The sequence below is a fragment of the Gopherus flavomarginatus genome, chromosome 2 (assembly GCF_025201925.1).
Source record: "Gopherus flavomarginatus isolate rGopFla2 chromosome 2, rGopFla2.mat.asm, whole genome shotgun sequence".
NCBI lineage: Eukaryota > Metazoa > Chordata > Testudines > Testudinidae > Gopherus > Gopherus flavomarginatus.
Window position 1 is genome coordinate 3,288,756 of NC_066618.1, and position 18,118 is coordinate 3,306,873.

At 46.4% G+C, this 18,118-nt stretch overlaps 2 protein-coding genes across 7 annotated transcripts in view; both read right to left on the reverse strand.

Moving 5' to 3' along the window:
• LOC127045835 (zinc finger protein 282-like) overlaps positions 1-18,118 on the reverse strand; it is a 91,034-nt gene that overhangs the window by 46,880 nt on the left and 26,036 nt on the right. The window lies entirely within an intron of this gene.
• LOC127045899 (zinc finger protein 777-like) lies at positions 1,284-14,886 on the reverse strand. 6 transcript variants are annotated; one of them, XM_050942745.1, is made up of 5 exons: positions 14,632-14,886; positions 12,447-13,033; positions 10,199-10,319; positions 7,240-7,332; positions 1,284-5,970 (listed from the first exon to the last, which is right to left on the reverse strand). In XM_050942745.1, exons 2-5 carry the CDS (start codon positions 12,810-12,812, stop codon positions 5,438-5,440), a joined length of 1,113 nt encoding a protein of 370 aa, XP_050798702.1. In that variant the 5' UTR covers positions 12,813-13,033; positions 14,632-14,886; the 3' UTR covers positions 1,284-5,437. The 6 variants fall into 6 exon arrangements, with proteins under 6 accessions (XP_050798702.1, XP_050798700.1, XP_050798699.1 ...); XM_050942743.1 differs by lacking the exon at positions 14,632-14,886 and adding an exon at positions 14,554-14,617; XM_050942742.1 differs by lacking the exon at positions 14,632-14,886 and adding an exon at positions 14,451-14,541.

Consider the following 18,118-nt stretch of genomic DNA (forward strand, 5'->3'; position numbering starts at 1 on the left):
AGACACCGGGTCCAACTCGCGGCGCCGGGACTCTGCCCAGCCCGGAGCGGAAGCGTAGCTTTTCAACCACAAACCCCATCCCTCCTGATTCACAACCCCATGGACCAGATGGCAGCAAGTCCTGAGCAGTAGCCCAGATGGTCACATTGCGTGGAGGAAACTGCACCTAGCTGCAAAACAGGAGGGTTGCTAAACGTTTCGTCACACAGCCAGCCCCCCTTTAGCGTCAAGTTTAACTGCCCCTGGCCTCCAGCCACTCTCCCCACTTAAAATAAAGTGACTCTTAGCCCCGCCCTCTAATACACAGGGAGGTGCCCATCAGTCCCCTTGCACACGCTCTGCACTGCCTGTACTTATTTGTGACTGTGTCCACACTGGCTCCCGCAAGTGCCCCATTGTGAGGACACAATAACACCAGGTACGGACCGCAAGGAAGAGGAGCCATGTTCAACCTACTGGCTCTGGTCAATGAAGTGTGAGTGTAAACGCCCTCACAGTCCTCCAGCAGCTGTCCCACAATGCCCAAGTGACCGCTCTTTGTGAACTCCTGCAGGGAAAAGAGGCTGTGGATGCACAACTGTAGGCCTGTCATGGAAATGTGGGTATGTACAAAGATTGCATGGGGGAAGCAAACAAAGGGGTACCACAGGGATCAGCAACAGTGCCCCATGTGGCCAGTGGTCCAGCTACAGCAAGAGTCAGGATCCGTTTGCAGTGGAGTCTCAATCTAGCCAGCTTTCAGAGTGGTAGCTGTGTTAGTCTGTATCAGCAAAAGCAATGAGGAGTCCTTCTGGCACCTGAGAGACTAACAAATTTATTTGGGCATTTAACCTGTCCCACCAGCAGCCAAACACAGATGAACCGAATCCAGGGGCAGGAACCTCAGATACCTATATGCAGCATGCATTCTCCCTTACAATAGTTAAATATGAAGATGGCACCAGCCCAACCCCAATTTAGCAGGACATGGGTATCTACTTCTCATTGTTTTACTCGCACAGCAGAGGAACAACAAATAGACTTGTTATCTGCTTTTCATTCCCCCTTAAGAGTGAGGCAGTGAGGGACCATGAGCTTATTTGTTATTGTACATAGGGATCCTCTTCCTGAAAATGCTGCTACAAGTTTACAACCTGTGGAGTCAGTATTGTTATTTATTATTACTTAGCACCCACAACATATTAGTCACATTATGGATTTTTTTCAAAACAAAACAAACACCTATGGACGATATTAATGATGAACTGTCAGACTGTACTGTAATCACAAACCGGACAGATCAGTGTGACAGAGAAAGCTTATTTATGTCAGCAAGACAATTCAAACCCATTAAAATACAAAGTGCAGAAAATCCTTACACGGCATTTTGACCTTAATCTGGCTGCTCAGCAGAAGACAAGACTCTGAAGGCAACATATGTTTTATTCTACTGTCTGCTTCACTACAATTCCTGGCAAAATAATATGCTATGGCCCAAGGCTTATTTTACATTCTCAGGGCAACTCTGGCAATTGAGGAAATTCATAGAATTTTGTGGCCCCTATATACGTAAAGACATAATATGACCATAGCACAAGGGGGTCCTAGTCCATGACTAGAGCTCCTAGGCACTACAAATAGTAAATAACATTTACTGTGTGCCTGTAATGTCACTTCTCTCCCCTCCCCATTTACACACTTTGGGGCAATCATTTAACAAATGCTGGATAAAAGTTACTATATTTGGCATCTTTCCTGCACTTCTTTGAGAGTTCAGATCTACTATCATTTATTCTAAAACATCCCCTTGGACTAGGACAATTGCTTATTGGGTTGTGCTCTCGGATGTGTTGCTCATGCTGTAATTTGTCATTTGACAGCAATCACTTAAAAAAAAAACTTTATTGAATCTTAACAGCAAACTAGCTTCAAATATGGTACGTGTCAGATTGTTGCAACATAACAGGACACCATAAAATGAAGCATTGAAAATACAAGTATCTACATGAAAACATCATGTTTATGGGTTGTATGTATATTCATTCTGTCTGGAAACACAGTAAATGGCTCTGCAACAGTCCTCTCATTGGGTAAAAAGGGGATTGGAATAGTCCCGTTCAAGTAGTCATTCCACTAGCAACAATGTTTCATATTTTATTAGTGGTAGGCATGAATCTAAAGTATGTTTTCAGGATCTGTGTTGAGAGAATAGAGTTTCTTTTAGCAGAGATTCAAGGCACAAACATTTAAATAAGATGTTAACTGAACTCAGAAAAGATACCTTCAGAAATAACAGTAGTAGTACAGATGCCTAACCTCGCATGAAAAATACCTGTTCATTTACATAGAATAACATTAATTGCTGGGGGGGGTGTTAAATTCACATACAAACTATTCGCTTATCCACTATGGGTCCAATCTTGCTCCCATTTAAGCCAATGGCAAGATTCCCATTGACTTCAAGGGAATCAGGAACAAGCCCTATATCTTTGGAAACAAAACATGAAACTTATCTTCATTAGCTCCAAATGACTGTTTTTTAGCAGGATAGAATAATGTTAATTCAGAGAAACACTTAGCAGAAGACTCTTAAGAAGGGGAGTAGTTCTCTTTTTGCAAATGTGCTCAGTCCCAGATGGGGAAAAGCATATATTGTGTCATTTACACACCCTATCATGGTGCTTCTGCTGCCTACATACATGTGCAATTTTCACAAAGGGACAGATACAAAGACTCACGATTCCAGGCTCTTTTACTGGTGTCATTTCCAACTAAGGAAAAACAATCCATTTCAACAAAAAAGGGGTCTGCTTCTTGGTCTCCCAAGATTTTGAGCTGTTGGTCAAAAAATACAGAATGCTCCATTTCTATACCCCTCCCAAACTCATGACTCCTCTAGCTATTAATTCCCATTGGATTCTATAGGAGCTCACCCCTATGGCCAAACAGCTTTCTGTGGGAGAATCTAATTTTTTTCTATTCTGTGGGAGAATCTAATTTTATTGCCAAGCCTCTTCAGTGTTCAATGTTTTCTGCTTAACGTTTTATTTGATTACCATTTGTACAGCATTTGAACATATAAAGTGCTATCTGACTAGGCTTGGAAGGATTAGATTTTTATCAGTAAAAGTCAGAAAATGTCAATTTCACCACGCATAAGCACAACTCAACAAAAAATATTTCCATCAATAATAACTGCTGTTTACAGATAGGCAAGGTAAGAAAAATGCCGATTGAGAACTTATTAAAGTCAAATCCAGTGATTCAGACTTCTGGATAAGGCTTGGTACAAATGGAACAGAGAATGAATAATTAAAACAGGTAGAATTTGTTGATTTAAGGCTATTTTGACATGTGATGTTGAAAGTTTGTGTTTTAATGGTTTATAAAGCTTTAACTTTTTGCATCTCAATGTCTATCATCTTTAAATAATTGTCTGATCCTCCACAATTTCCTATAACTGTGAAAATTCAAACAAACAAACAAAAAAGCTTAAAACTCAGTGAAAGTGTAAATCAATAAAAACATTTCAAATGCTTACATGGGAAAATAATAATTGAAAAGTATTTAATGTAGGTTTAGTTGTCTCTCATGTGATTTAGCAGTTGTAAGGAGAAGTCAGCAACATGAGAGCAGACAGCTGTCTGCATACCCACCGCCAAGCAGTCCATGGATCACCTTTTGCTCTATTGAATGTGCTTCTTGCAAAATTAATTATTTTAACTGCTTACCTGCTAGGTAATAATACAAACATTTAATAGAGGAAAAATAAGACTAAGAGCAATTAGAATAATAAAAATCTTGGTGAATCTCCCCATTAGTTCAGTTACCAGTAGGGTTGCCAACTTTGTATTTAAAAATTGGACATTCCAGCTAGAACCAACCTGCCCTAGCTCTCCAAGCCCACCCCTGCCCCCAAGACCCGTCCCCTGCCCCATCTCTTCCCCCAAGGCCCCACTCCCATTCGCTTCTCTTCCCTCCTCCCCAGTCACTTGCTGCTTTTCCCCTTTCTGCCTCTCTGCCCCGGTCAGGAGGGACACGCCTACAAAGCCAGGGCTGGGAGCTGCAGCCACTCAACGCAGGTAGGAGGAGGCCCCAGCTGAGTAGGAGCTGGCACAGATTAGTGACCACACACCTCCCCGCCCTCAGTGACGGGACTTTGGTTGTCCGGTCCATAGATTGGACCGGACACTGTCAGGTCCCCTTTTGACTGGATTTTCTAGTCGAAAACCAGGCACCTTGCTACCCTAGTTACCAGGCATCATTCATGGAAACAAATGTTATTATGTATACTACAATGTAGCACTCTTCACTGTAACAGCTGATCATACAATACAAAATTTTACTCTTTTCCCCTCTCTTTAGTTCTCCCTAACTGCTCATAATATAGGCACAATTGGGCAATGGTAAAATCAACACCCTATAGAATTTGGAGGATTTATTTTAACACCCCCTTCCCTGCTCCCGCCCCCTCGAGGCAAGAAAGTCCACATCATAAGGTTTTAAAACAAAAAGGGCACAAAAACAGGTGTTTTTTAATTCTTTGCAGGCCACCTTTAAGCAAGGCGTTTAACAAGATGCACAGGTCTGGTAAGATTTTCTGACCTGTGTTTGATTATGTTTTTAAGCAGATGACTCCACTGTTTTTTTTCCCCTATCTCCATCTGTTGACGCTTTCTCTGAAATTGGAGCCAGTGCTGCTTTTGGTTTAGAGAGAAGAATAATCCCACATAAATTTTGCCTCCCATCATTCATGTTGCACAGAAGCGACAGAAAGGAGAACATTATCCGTTTCTGTTTTCTCTTCCAGGAGCTCAGAAATGAAGCCTGCATCTCATGTGCTGTAAATTACTCTAAATTGTGGAAGTTTGAACTACATTTTGTCTTCGGCCTACTAACATGCCTTGGTTCTTTCACTGCTGACACCACTGTCATTTGACTGCGCTTAATGGACTTTACCATTTATTTCCTATTTTTAACATCAAGAAGCCCAACCTCTTAAACTGATCTAAGGCTCGTTGAAGCTCTAATTTCTATCTAAAATTATCTTGCTCTGTTCCATAAATTCTCTGGTGATGTGGTCAAAGGTTCCTCATGTCAAACTTCTCCCACATTTTCTGCAATAATACAGTCTCTCTCTAGTATAGGTTAGTTGGTATTTTAGAAAATGTTTTTTTTAATGACATTTTTGGTATAGTCAATACACTTTTATACGTCTGTTCTCCCCCCTTGCATGAATCATTTTGATAGCTAATAAATTCAGTTGCTTCTCAAGGCTTAAACAGATGAGCTACAATGACAGATCCATCTCATGCTTGAGTTCATTTCAATGTTATAAAATGTCTTCTTACACAAAAGCTTTTCCTACAGTTGGTGCATGTGTATGGTCCATATTCTCTGATGGATTTGTTGATGACTGAGTGGAAAATCAGTTCCCATAAAGCCTTTGCCACAGTGGTTACAGGCAGATGTTGTGAGTTCGTAGGTGATTAGTAAGTCTTGGTTTCTCAGTAAAGCTTTTCTCGCATTCTGTACATTTATAGGGTCTCTCGCCTGTGTGAGTTCTCTGATGTCTAATAAGATCTGCATGGCGACCAAAGTTTTTTCCACAGTCTGTACATATGTATGATGATACCGGACTCTTTTTTACATGAATTCGCTTGTGTTTTAAAAGACCTATCTTCAACTTAAAGGTTTTCTTACATTCTGTACATAGGTATAGTCTCTCTCCTGTGGGTGTCTCCTGGTAGAAAAGGATACCTTTGAATTTATTGGAATCTCCTTTCCCAAGAGTAGAGTTACCCATTCTGCTTCCAGGAAGATTACTTGGCTGTGTTTCTATGCTCCAATGACTCTCACAAGTTATTCCCTTGTCAGGAGTTTGGAAAACCAGGTCTTCTGATCTTTCTGAAAACGATCCATGCAGTTCCATATTTTCTGGAGCTTCCTCATTATCCTGCACTTCAGTTTTGATCACAATCCCATCATCCACTGGAATAAAAAGAATCCAATCATTCATTTCATCAGCTTGGGAAAAGGAAATCTCCTAAGAATAAAACATTCCTGATCCATAATGCACAAAATGCTTGTAGGTCATATTGCTCCTTGAGGGAAACAAAAAACAGAAAAGTGATAACTTATTGGACCAGTAAATAATGTATGTCACTCAAACTTTTGCATATAAACTGCCAAGTTTAAATAATTTAGATTGAAAGAACTCCACATTATGTCATCTAATCTATCTCCCTGCATTTTAACAAGATAGATTTGACTTCGTAAACCATCCCTAGTAGAAGCCATGAATATCACCAGTAATGATGATTCTACAACTTTAATACCCTCAAAATTCACCTGTGCCTCTCTATTGCTACAGACAAAACCCGTCATCTCACTTCTTGATTTTTGTAACCTTCTCTGTGGCTGCCTGGATTCAAACCCCTTCCAATCTACTCCATACAAAAATCTGCAGCTAGTGTCATCTTTCTCCCTGTCACTCAAACTGAATCACCTAACTCCCTTCCCCCTTCACTTGCTCCCTCTTTTTTACTGCATTAAATAGAAATATGTCCTTTCCTTCAAGGCATATATCATCCTGTCTCCAACGTCTCTGCTCTCATTTTCCCCCTACTCTCTCTATATTTCCCATGCTTCTCCCTGTTCTCTCACCTTACTGCTCCCTTCTCCGATTCTTAGCTTTGCTCCTTAGAGTGCCCCTAAACCTGGAATATCATCCCTCTTCTTTACCAAGCACCCTCTCTTGCCTCCTTCAGATCTTTTGTTAAAACACTTCATGGAATTCTCCCTACCCCTCGCTCCTTACTAATAATAATTCACCACCAGCACCCTTCCTAAATTATTTTTCCATGTCACACAACCACTATGATAGTAATGGTGGCCATATAAGTACCAAAAGAGATGTTTCATCTCAGACTACATGTTCTGCAAGGTAGGGCATGTGTCATACCATGTTTAAAAAGGGTTATGTAAATTTATATCAGTATGTGATTTTTAATATTAAAAAGATACTAGTAACACCACAACATTTCATCCAAACACTCAGAAATTGGAGGGATGAAAGGAGAGATACTGCCTTAGGCCAGAAAGTTCACTGGTTCCCATATCTATAAAGAACTTCTGAGAAGATCTTGTTATAAAATAGCAATACATGAGAAAAGACAAAACTATAAGAGTTCATCATGATGGTTTCTCTTGCCAGCTTTAATCATTTACTCTTCTGAGATGTCTTAATCCATTACTCACCTATGCTAGGACTCATAGACATTTCTCTTTCATCCAAGCCCCGCTGAGCCTTGACACATAGCTCTTCTCGTGACTGAATATCATGTTTGGAGACTGAATAGTTTAGACAAAGAATAAAAAAAATTCCCATAATATCTTCTTAATATTCACTGATTATTTTTTAATCTTCAAAGAATTTCACATTATCTGAAACTAAGATGCTTACATTGCTGAGGTAGCAAGTAAACTAAGCAGAGGTAACAGTGTTAAAAATGGTCACCTCTAAGTCTGTTCACCTTTTGGTCTACTTATTTATTTTTTGTCAAAATCCCTGTTTTCATTAATGTCTGTTTAAAAAGAGTGGTTTTGACCTCCCCAGGAAAACCCACGGGACTGGAATTTAAACTCTGCCCCTTGCATTTTCCTCCTCCTCCCCACACAACCATCCCTCCCCACACAACTCCTAAGTACTGAAAGATGGCACTGCACCATCCCTACAGAGCAACTGAGCATGCTCTATCCCAGAGATGCATGGGCTGAACAGGACTTTCCCTGCAATTGCTCTTCCTACTTGCTGGGGGACACTAACACCAGCCACTAAAACCAAGAGCAGGGAGACTCTCTCTCCTATGCTTTCAATGCTCCTGCTGCTGACACCTAGGTAGCATGGAGGAGGGTGAAGCTGGCTGATTCAAAGGCAGAGAGGTGAGGAGAAAAGAGATGCAGAGCTGGGGCAAGGGGACGGGACAGAAGACACTGGAGGGTAGGAGAAGGCACAGGAGTCTGCCAGGGGATAAGAGCAGACAGGAGGCTGGGAGCACAAGGGTGGAAGGCTCTATACTAGAAAACACTCTCTGAAAAACACATGTCATTCAGTCAATTTAATATTCCTTTGCTGTCTAGCAAATACCTGTGAACCCACTAGCTAAGTGTGTACATCCCCCTCTAGTGCCACATCCTCACAAACGATAAAAACCTTCTACTCCTTCCACTTACTCTATTACCTCAAGTAGTTGAGGTCTGTATGGATCTAAAGATCCTAATTCTGCTGATGACCTATGTGGGAGGGACAATATGGTTCCTCAGGATAAAATAAAGGGAAAAAAAAAGAATACTTAAGAAATTACATCTAAAAAACATTAAAAGAACATGAAGGTTACAAAGTCAAGCATGAATGAAGGATGCCTATAATCTTAATTCAGCCCCCTTATGCTTATGCATTATGATAGTCTTTAATTATTGATGATATACTACGTTTTCACACAACTCCTGCCCCATTCCTTGTAAAAGATGGATTGTACTTTGACAATAGATCAAGGTTGTGTTGTGAAAGAGGTTGTGGTCCATAGGACCCCTGCTTCATTTATTGCAGAAGTTGGAAGGTGTGCAGCGAATGAGGCAGGGAATTGCAGGAAGAGAAAGGGTGGCCTCATGGTTAATGCCACTGAATAGTGCCCTGGAGAACTGGATTCTATCCCTGCCTCTGCAGCAGAGTTCCTATGTGATGCTTAGCAAGTCACTTAAATCAAAATTTTCACAGGAAGCTGTTGTTTTTTTTCCCCAACAGGTGTTCCTAATTTTCTGAAACAGCACCGCACATGGGGCTGTACCAATTTAACTACTTTGATAACCCCCATGCCCCCCATAGCAGTTAAATCAGTACAAAAACTGTATACAGACCAGGTACTGGGAGGTGAGGTGAGGTGAGGTGGGGAGGGGAGGAGAGGGAGGAAGGGAATCAGACTAGAAGCAGCTCCCACTACAACTTCATGATTAAAAGGTCCATGGGGTTTGTGATGGAATTCTTTCACCTACAATTAAGCAAAAACTGCCAAGAATGAAAGTGTGCGCCCAAAAGGCAAACTAAGGGGGAGAGGGGGCAGTTAAAAAAAAAATCTTAGAACTAAAAAAAATACATGCTAAAATATAAGTAATCCTAGAAAAGATCAGAAATGATTTGCAGATTACTTTAATAAAGATCCTACAGACAGGTAGAATGTTTGCCAGGAAATCAGTTTTGCTCCCTTCAGGAAATTCAGGGACAATCCCAATCACACCACATGTACTAAACCACTTGGCAGTTTATAAATCAGCTGAAAGTCCAGATCCCCTTCAAGAGAAAGAGAACACACACTTAATCTTTCCCATTGCCATTTTTTCTGGTTTTAGAGTTGGCATATGGATTAGAAAGGATATAATCACAAATTACTTAAATACTTTATTCTTGAAATATCCTTTACTGAAGGAGTGTTTCATCCACATCACACATGGAAAATAGCATCTGTATATGTGGCTTCAACATACACAACTAAATAGTGTATAAGCATTATTCTCAGCAGGAAAGCGGTGGATATAGAGGTATTAGAAACATGACTGTGTCTATCAATCTTCTTTTACAGAAAAGGACGTATGGAGTTGATCTTCTATCACAAAGGTTTTGGAGCATCTAAGAACTGGTCCACCAGCAATCAAAGGCTAGGTTTACACTGCGGGGGGCTGTCGCAAACAGCATAGCTGAAGTCAGTGTATCTTAGGTCAATTTATCTGGCCGTGAGGATGGCGGCGAATCGACCACTGCCACTCACCAGTTGACTCCGGAACTCCACCGTGGCGAGAGGCGGAAGCGGAGTTGATGGCAGAGCAATCTCGGGGGAAGGATAGCTCAGTGGTTTGAGCATTGGCCTGCTAAACCCAGGATTGTGAGTTCAATCCTTGAGGGGGCCATTTAGGGATTTGGGGATTGGTCCTGCTTTGAGCAGGGGGTTGGACTAGATGATCTCGAGGTCCCTTCCAACCCTAATAATCTATGATTCAATCAGGGATCAATTTTATTGCGTCTACACTAGATGCGATAGATCGATCACTACCCGCCGATCTGGCAGGTAGTGTAGACATACCCAAAGGATTTGAGAAAACAGACCAGAGCCAGCCCAAGAACTGTACATATTTCACAACTTCCAGAGAATGATTGAAAACTTACCTTTACCCAGTGAGATTAAAGATTCATAATTATCTTTTATCACTTTTTTGTAAAGCTCCTTTTGCCACTCTTCTAAATTCTTCCTTTCAGGAGCTGCAACATTATCAAATGTCCCTGGGACCTGAAATAAAAAATATTGCATACTTAGTATCTTTGATTACATCCTGACAAGGGCCTTAAATGAGCAGTCATTTGCCGGATGTTTCTGATGGCATTCATGCTACTGTATATCTCCTTTACAAAGAGGAATTAGATATTTATACTGCTATGACTATGTCTCTCTCAAAGTCAGTATAATCGTTTCAAGGTGGTATTCCTTAGCTCTTCACTGAAATCATGACTTCCCAAGCAACAGAATCAAAAGGTAGAAGTAAAGACTATCAAAGTCATCTTAGCCAAACTCTAAAACTCAGTGCCGTTGTTCTCTTCAGCACATTCTTCAGTGCTTTCTTTGTCCAATGTATTTTAAATGACTCAAGCTATGAGGTAACTCCACATTTTAATAGATCTCACTGCCAGGATTTCTTTTTCCTGATAATCAACTTAAATTTTCCTTTGCTCGTTTACAATTCTTTACTTCTAGCTATACTCTCTTGCACCACACTGAATAATTCCTCTCCCTCTTTAGCATTTATACCTTCCAAATACTGGCAGACTGTTGTATCACTCCTTCACCAATACATATTTTAAAAATAATTTTTTTAGTAAATCTTTCCTTATAAATCAAACCCTCCAACCCTTTAATCTATTTTGTTACTCCTTTTTCAATTCCTTCTAGATCTTTCTGATTTGAGGTGACCAGAGTTGGGTACAGTATTATAGCTGCAGTTTCTTAAATCCACTTCCTCTTCCATTTCCCAGATAGGAAGTGCTTCTTTTGGCCTTGAATCTTGTGTAATACCCACAACCTCCACACAGGTTAAACAATCTCTGAGGAGATGTTTGCCATATTTTTGCTCCTACAGTTATAAACATAAAATTTAGAAAATAAAACAAAACATCAATGAAAAGCTAGTGCAAATACATCCAAGACTGCCAATTTCACATCTAGCTTGTAGCTCCCCGCCCAATTAATTTTAATATTAAAGGACACAAACTACATGTAAAGTTGTATCAATACATACCCGATCAGTATTATTGTTCCCATGTGGCCTGTATCCATTAGGTAATATTAGGAGCGAACACTCTGCCTTTATGTATTGCCTTTCATTCCGATGGGTATCTAAGTGTTTCACAAATGTTATCAATTGTACAATCTATGGACCTAGTTCTACAAATCATTAGGAAACTATTCCATGAGTAAGCACTACGCAGATGATGGTTTGTAATATCTGGTTCTAAACAGGATCACCATCCAAAACTGATGTACAAGATACTGAACTGAATCGAAACTTAGGGCATGTCTACACTTACCTCCAGAGCGATCAATCCAGCAGGGGTCGATTTATCGCATCTTCACTAGATGCAATAAAATCCACCACTGAGCGCTCTGTGCCTCTCACTCCAGTGGAGTACTGGAGTCGACGGGGGAATGTCAGCAGTCGACTTACCACAGTGAAGACACCACAGTAAGTAGATCTAAGTACATCGACTTAGATCAATGCCCCGCAGTGTAGACCAAGCCTAAGACACCATTTAACAGTCCCCAGTAAGGTCTGCCCAGATCTGAAGAAAAGGTCTGTGTAGCTCAAAAGCTTGCCTCTTTCACCATCATAAATTGGTCCAATAAAAGATATAATCTCCCATTCTTATCTCTCTAACATCCTGGCTACAACAATACTATACACAACAAACATACACAGTATAAGCTCTATACTACAAATAAGTCATCCCAAATCAAATGAGATTATTCATACGGGTAAGGATTACTCACTAATACGAGTGCAGGTTTGCAGGATCAGGATCCATTTTAGAGCAGGAAGTAAAGAAGAGTACAGTATCCAACTGAAATGCCAGACAGAAATTTTTACTTGGGCGGAATGTAATTGCACAAGCTGAAACGGGATCAAGAGAAAAGTACCAGGATATTTTCCGTATTCACAAGTGTTCAGCAACCATGTGCCTCCTAACTCCATGGTGCACAATGTTAAGTAGCAACTCTTAGGAAAAAGTGCAACCTACTGAATCATTTATATTTTTATTTCTGGCAGCACCTAGGTGTTCCCTTGGAGAATGCCCATCCAAGTATTCTCCTATTATGCTCTCTTAATTTAAGAGAAACAAATAGAATATAAAATATTTAAATTACCTTCAAATGTTCAGGATTCCTGATTCGTTTTCGAGTTTTATTACTTATTCCACCACAGAAACTTTGAGGTGTTCCAACAAGCCAGTTTCCATCTTCACCCAAAATGAATTTTTGGGGAACTGCTTCTTTCAGTAGGCGCCGGTTTTTCCTAATTTTTAGAGGATCAATTTCAAAAGAACTGTCCTCAAAATGTTTAGAACATAGTCGCTGATGTTTTGATGGAGTTCCCATTTCCCGACCCATGTTGTGAATCCACTGCTTCAAGAGAGGTTTGTTATGTAAAGGAAAGCCATAGAAAGTAACTGTACTGTTCTTATATACCCCACTCGTAGCATTTTGACAGTTCAAAGCTGAGCAATAAACCATTGTAAAATGAGCAGTAGAAGCAAATCTAAAACAGTAATAAGATGCCAAGAGGTCAGTCTGAAGGGTTTATAATCAACTATTGCTTTAATATTAAGAGCAGTAGATATATGCACCTCTACAATGTAAAGTACAGGAAAAGATTAAGTTCACAGTGAAGCAAAGTGTAGTCATGGAGCCAGACTTCAAAATAGGACACATGCAGACCTCAGCATAGTTGACATCTGTAAAATACAAGGAAAAGTCAGGCTCTTGCTTCTTAAATTATATATCGCTCTTCCTTAAACCATATACTGGCATACAGTTTCCACAACTCCAACTACCAATTTACAACACCCAAACTAAAATGTTCCTTTTAAAATAACATAATTTAACATTACCATGCACATCTCCCATATATTAAACACCCCTACATTATGAATACACAAAAGTACACCCTATCAATCAAGATATTTACTAAGAATTTTGCCATTTTCAGGAGCAAAGGAATATTTATAACATTAGGGTTACACAGAAGGCAGCAACGGAAAGGTGATATACAATCTCCAAAAGAAGTGATTCATTTGAGGAAATGTCAGCTTTATACTTGTCAGGAAGAGGAGGAGACTTTGGTTGCACACTGATGCAGAAACAAGTCTCAGAGGATCGACATATGGAATGTCCAATGGCAGGAAGGAACTCTTAGAAGAAACATGTTGGAGTGCAAGAACTCAGGTATATCCTGATGCACAGAGGACTGCAGACAACAAGTCAGATATGTACCTACATTTTAAATTGGGATGGAGTCGTGTGAAGGAAATGTCAAGAAAAGCGACTCTAGAAGGGAGAATGTTGGGAATGCATTGTACAAACAAATTTAACCCCAGATATCCCAGAACCAGTTCTGGGGTATGTCCTTTCCCTGGAATAAGTCTCTTGACCATTTCCACATATCTGAAAGCGTCTGAAGTTCCTGACCCTCTGGTCGCACAAGGAGCACACCAACATCAGTGTATTCTGTCAAGGAGAAGCACCATCCCATCACGCTGGGGAAATGCAGGTAGCCCAGCACATCAGTGGAGGGAGAAGGGGCACAGTGAACCCTCCACTCTGGTTCATCCTGCCTGGGCAGCCCTGATCGATCAACCCAGCACGCTATGAGGAGCAGGCAGCCCCTGGCTCACTGCCCTGATGCACTGTGGGGGCTGCGGGGAGTGGGCAATCAGCCCCACTCCGCACCCCAGTGCATTGTTGGGAATGTACAATCCACAGCCCCGCTGCATTACGGGTCGGGGAGCAGACAGCCCTACTCTATCCTGGAGGGTGGGCAACCCCCAGTGCAACGGCCCACAAAGAATTATTGGGGAGCATCCCTACTCCATCGCCCCCGGGCACCCTGAGGAGGGCAAGCCCCACTCCATCGCCCCAGGGCATCATGGGAAGTGGCGCCTCTCCCCCCTGGCAGCCCCTTCCAGAGGGGCTCATGAGATTCTCTCACCTCCACTGCCGGGCAGCCATTTCCCCCTCTCAGTCCCTCCCTTCATCACCGACCCACTCCCTTCCCCCTCCCGCAGCGCGCGCAGCAGCCTGTAACGGACCCGCCTTGCGCACACCTCTGGTCTCCGCCCACTGCCCACCAATGGGAAACGACCAGTCACTCACGAGAGCAGGGAGAGCTTATGATAGGCCGCGAGGACAACGACCAATCAGAATCAACGCCAACTAGGACGGATAATGGCGGCGCCACCCGCCCTGCCACACTAACCGGGCCAGCGAACGCCGGCTCCAAGCTTCAGTCTACCAGGATGACATCATCTTCCGTCCTCCACTTTGATTGGCTAACCTGTTCCGGCGCCTGTCCTCAGACTGGTGATCGACGGTCCCGAGGAACCAATCAGCCTCTTTATCCCTCCACACCCCCCCCCGGGAGTCTCCTCTCCACACGACAGTGGTGGGCCGCTCCCACATTGGCCCGCAGCTGGCAGGCCACCTCGTTCTGATTGGTGGAGACGCCTGTCGACCTTGCTGAGGAGCCCGTACAGAGAGAGAGCGGGGAGCTGGGGCAGGCTGGGATCCTATGGTCAAAAACCGCGGTGCGAAAAACAGGGACTTGTTGTTAGTCCTCCCGCCCCACCCCCAAACTGGGTGGTTGGTGGGTAGGTATTACCGCGCCCCCAGAGCCTGCCTGCCGCCCGCCGCGCCCCCAAACACGGCCCCTCAGTCACACCCAGCCTACCCCGCTCTCCTCAGAGCTCCCCCCAGTTACATCCAGCCCACCTCCCATCCTGCTCTCCCCAGAGCTCCCCCCAGTGACACTCTGCCCCCTCAGCTCCCCTCAGTGACACTCAGCCCCCAACCCCCATCACACTCAGCCCACACACACCCCTCCTCAGAACTCACCTGTCACACCCAGCCCACTCCGCTCTCCTCAGAGCTCCCCTCAGTCACACCCAGCCCACCTCCCCGCCCTCCCCAGAGCTCCCCCCAGTTACATCCAGCCCACCTCCCATCCTGCTCTCCCCAGAGCTCCCCCCAGTGACACTCTGCCCCCCAGCTCCCCTCGTCACACCCAGACCCCCCGCTCTCCCCAGAGCTCCCCTCAGTGACACCCAGCCCCCCAGCTCCCCTCGTCACACTCACCCACCCCCCGCTCTCCCCAGAGCTCCCCTCGTCACACTCAGCCCCCCTTCCCCGAGCTCCCCTCGTCACACTCATCCCCCCCAGCTCCCCTCAGTCACACCCAGCCCACTCCCAATCCCGCTCTGCCCAGAACTCCTCTCAGTCGCACCCAGCCTGCCCCTCCAATTGCCCTCAGTCACACCCAGCCTGCCTCCCAGATCCCCATCGCACCCAGCCCCCAAGCTCCTCTCAGTCACAACCAACCCACCCCCAATCCCACTCTCCCCAGAGCTCCCCTCAGTCGCACCCAGCCTGCCCCCCAGCTCCCCTCAGTCACAGCCAGCCCCCCAGCTCCTCTCAGTCACACCCAGCCAGCCCCCCAGCTCCTCTCAGTCACACCCATCCCATCCCCAATCCTGCTCTCCCCAGAGCTCCCGTCACACCCAGCCTGCCCCCCAGCTCTCCTCAGTCACACCCAGCCCTCCTTCCCCCCCCGAGTTCACCTCAGTCACACCCAGCCGCCCCACTCTCCCTAGAGCTTCCCTCAGCCACACCCAGCCCCCCAGCTCCCCTCAGTCACACCCATCCCACCCCCAGCCCTCCTTCCCCCCCAGCTCTCCTCAGTCACACTCAGCTCTCCTTCCTCCCCAGCTTCCCTCAGTCAGTCAGCCCCCAGTTCTCCTCGTCACACTGAGCTCCCTCCCCTGAGCTCACCTCTGTCACACTCAGCCCCCCCAGCTCCCCTCAGTCACACCCATCCCACCCCCAGCCCTCCTTCCCCCCCAGCTCTCCTCAGTCACACTCAGCTCTCCTTCCTCCCCAGCTTCCCTCAGTCAGTCAGCCCCCAGTTCTCCTTGTCACACTCAGCTCCCTCCCCCGAGCTCACCTCTGTCACACTCAGCCCCCCCAGCTCCCCTCAGTCACACCCAGCCCGCCCTCCCCCCAAGCTCCCCTTGTCACACTCAGCTCCCTCCCCCGAGCTCACCTCAGTCACACTCATCCCCCCCAGCTCCCCTCAGTCACACCCAGCCCACCCTCCCCCCAAGCTCCCCTTGTCACACTCAGCCCCCCAGCTCCCCTCAGTCACTCAGCCCACCCCCTTCCCTCTCCTTAGAGCTCCCCCCAGTCACACCCAGCCCTCCCTCCTCCCAAGCTCACCTCAGCCACCTCCAGCCCCCCCAGCTCCCCTCAGTCACACCCATCCCACCCCCAGCCCTCCTTCCCCCCCAGTTCTCCTCGTCACACTCAGCCAGCCCTCCCCCCCCCGAGCTTCCCTCAGGCACACCCAGCCCCCCCAGCTCCCCTCAGTCACACCCATCCCACCCCCAGCCCTCCTTCCCCCCCAGCTCTCCTCAGTCACACTCAGCTCTCCTTCCTCCCCAGCTTCCCTCAGTCAGTGAGCCCCCAGTTCTCCTTGTCACACTCAGCTCCCTCCCCCGAGCTCCCCTCAGTCACACTCAGCCCACCCAGCTCCCCCAGTCACACCCAGCCCTCCCTCCTCCCGAGCTCCCCTCGTCACACTCAGCCCCCCCAGCTCCCCTCAGTCACACCCAGCCTGCCCTCCCCCCAAGCTCCCCTTGTCACACTCAGCCCCCCAGCTCCCCTCAGTCACACTCAGCCCACCCCCTTCCCTCTCCCTAGAGCTCCCCTCAGTCACACCCAGCCCACTCCCAATCCCGCTCTCCCCAGAACTCCTCTCAGTCGCACCCAGCCTGCCCCTCCAATTGCCCTCAGTCACACCCAGCCTGCCTCCCAGATCCCCATCGCACCCAGCCCCCAAGCTCCTCTCAGTCACAACCAACCCACCCCCAATCCCACTCTCCCCAGAGCTCCCCTCAGTCGCACCCAGCCTGCCCCCCAGCTCCCCTCAGTCACAGCCAGCCCCCCAGCTCCCCGTCACACCCAGCCAGCCCCCCAGCTCCTCTCAGTCACACCCATACCACCCCCAGCCCTCCTTCCTCCCCAGCTCCCCTCAGTCAGTCAGCCCCCAGTTCTCCTTGTCACACTCAGCTCCCTCCCCCGAGCTCACCTCAGTCACACTCAGCCCCCCCAGCTCCCCTCAGTCACACCCAGCCCACCCTCCCCCCCAGCTCTCCTCAGTCACACCCAGCTCTCCTTCCTCCCCAGCTTCCCTCCGTCACAGTCAGTCCCCAGTTCTCGTCACACTCAGCTCCCCCCGCAGAGCTCACCTCAGTCACACCCAGCCCTCTCTCCCCCGAGCTCACCTCAGTCACACTCAGCCCCCCCAGCTCCCCTCAGTCACACCCAGCCCACCCTCCCCCCAAACTCCCCTCATCACACTCAGCCCCCCCACCTCCCCTCAGTCACTCAGCCCACCCCCTTCCCTCTCCTTAGAGCTGCCCCAGTCACACCCAGCCCACCCTCCTCCCGAGCTCCCCTTGTCACACTCAGCCCCTCCCTCCTCCCGAAACTCCCCTCGTCACACTCAGCCCACCCCCCTTCCCTTTCCCAAGAGCTCCCCCAGTCACACCCAGCCCTCCCTCCTCCCGAGCTCCCCTCGTCACACTCAGCTCCCTCCCCCGAGGTCACCTCAGTCACACTCAGCCAGCCCTCCCCCCCCCGAGCTTCCCTCAGGCACACCCAGCCCCCCCAGCTCCCCTCAGTCACACCCATCCCACCCCCAGCCCTCCTTCCCCCCCAGCTCTCCTCAGTCACACTCAGCTCTCCTTCCTCCCCAGCTTCCCTCAGTC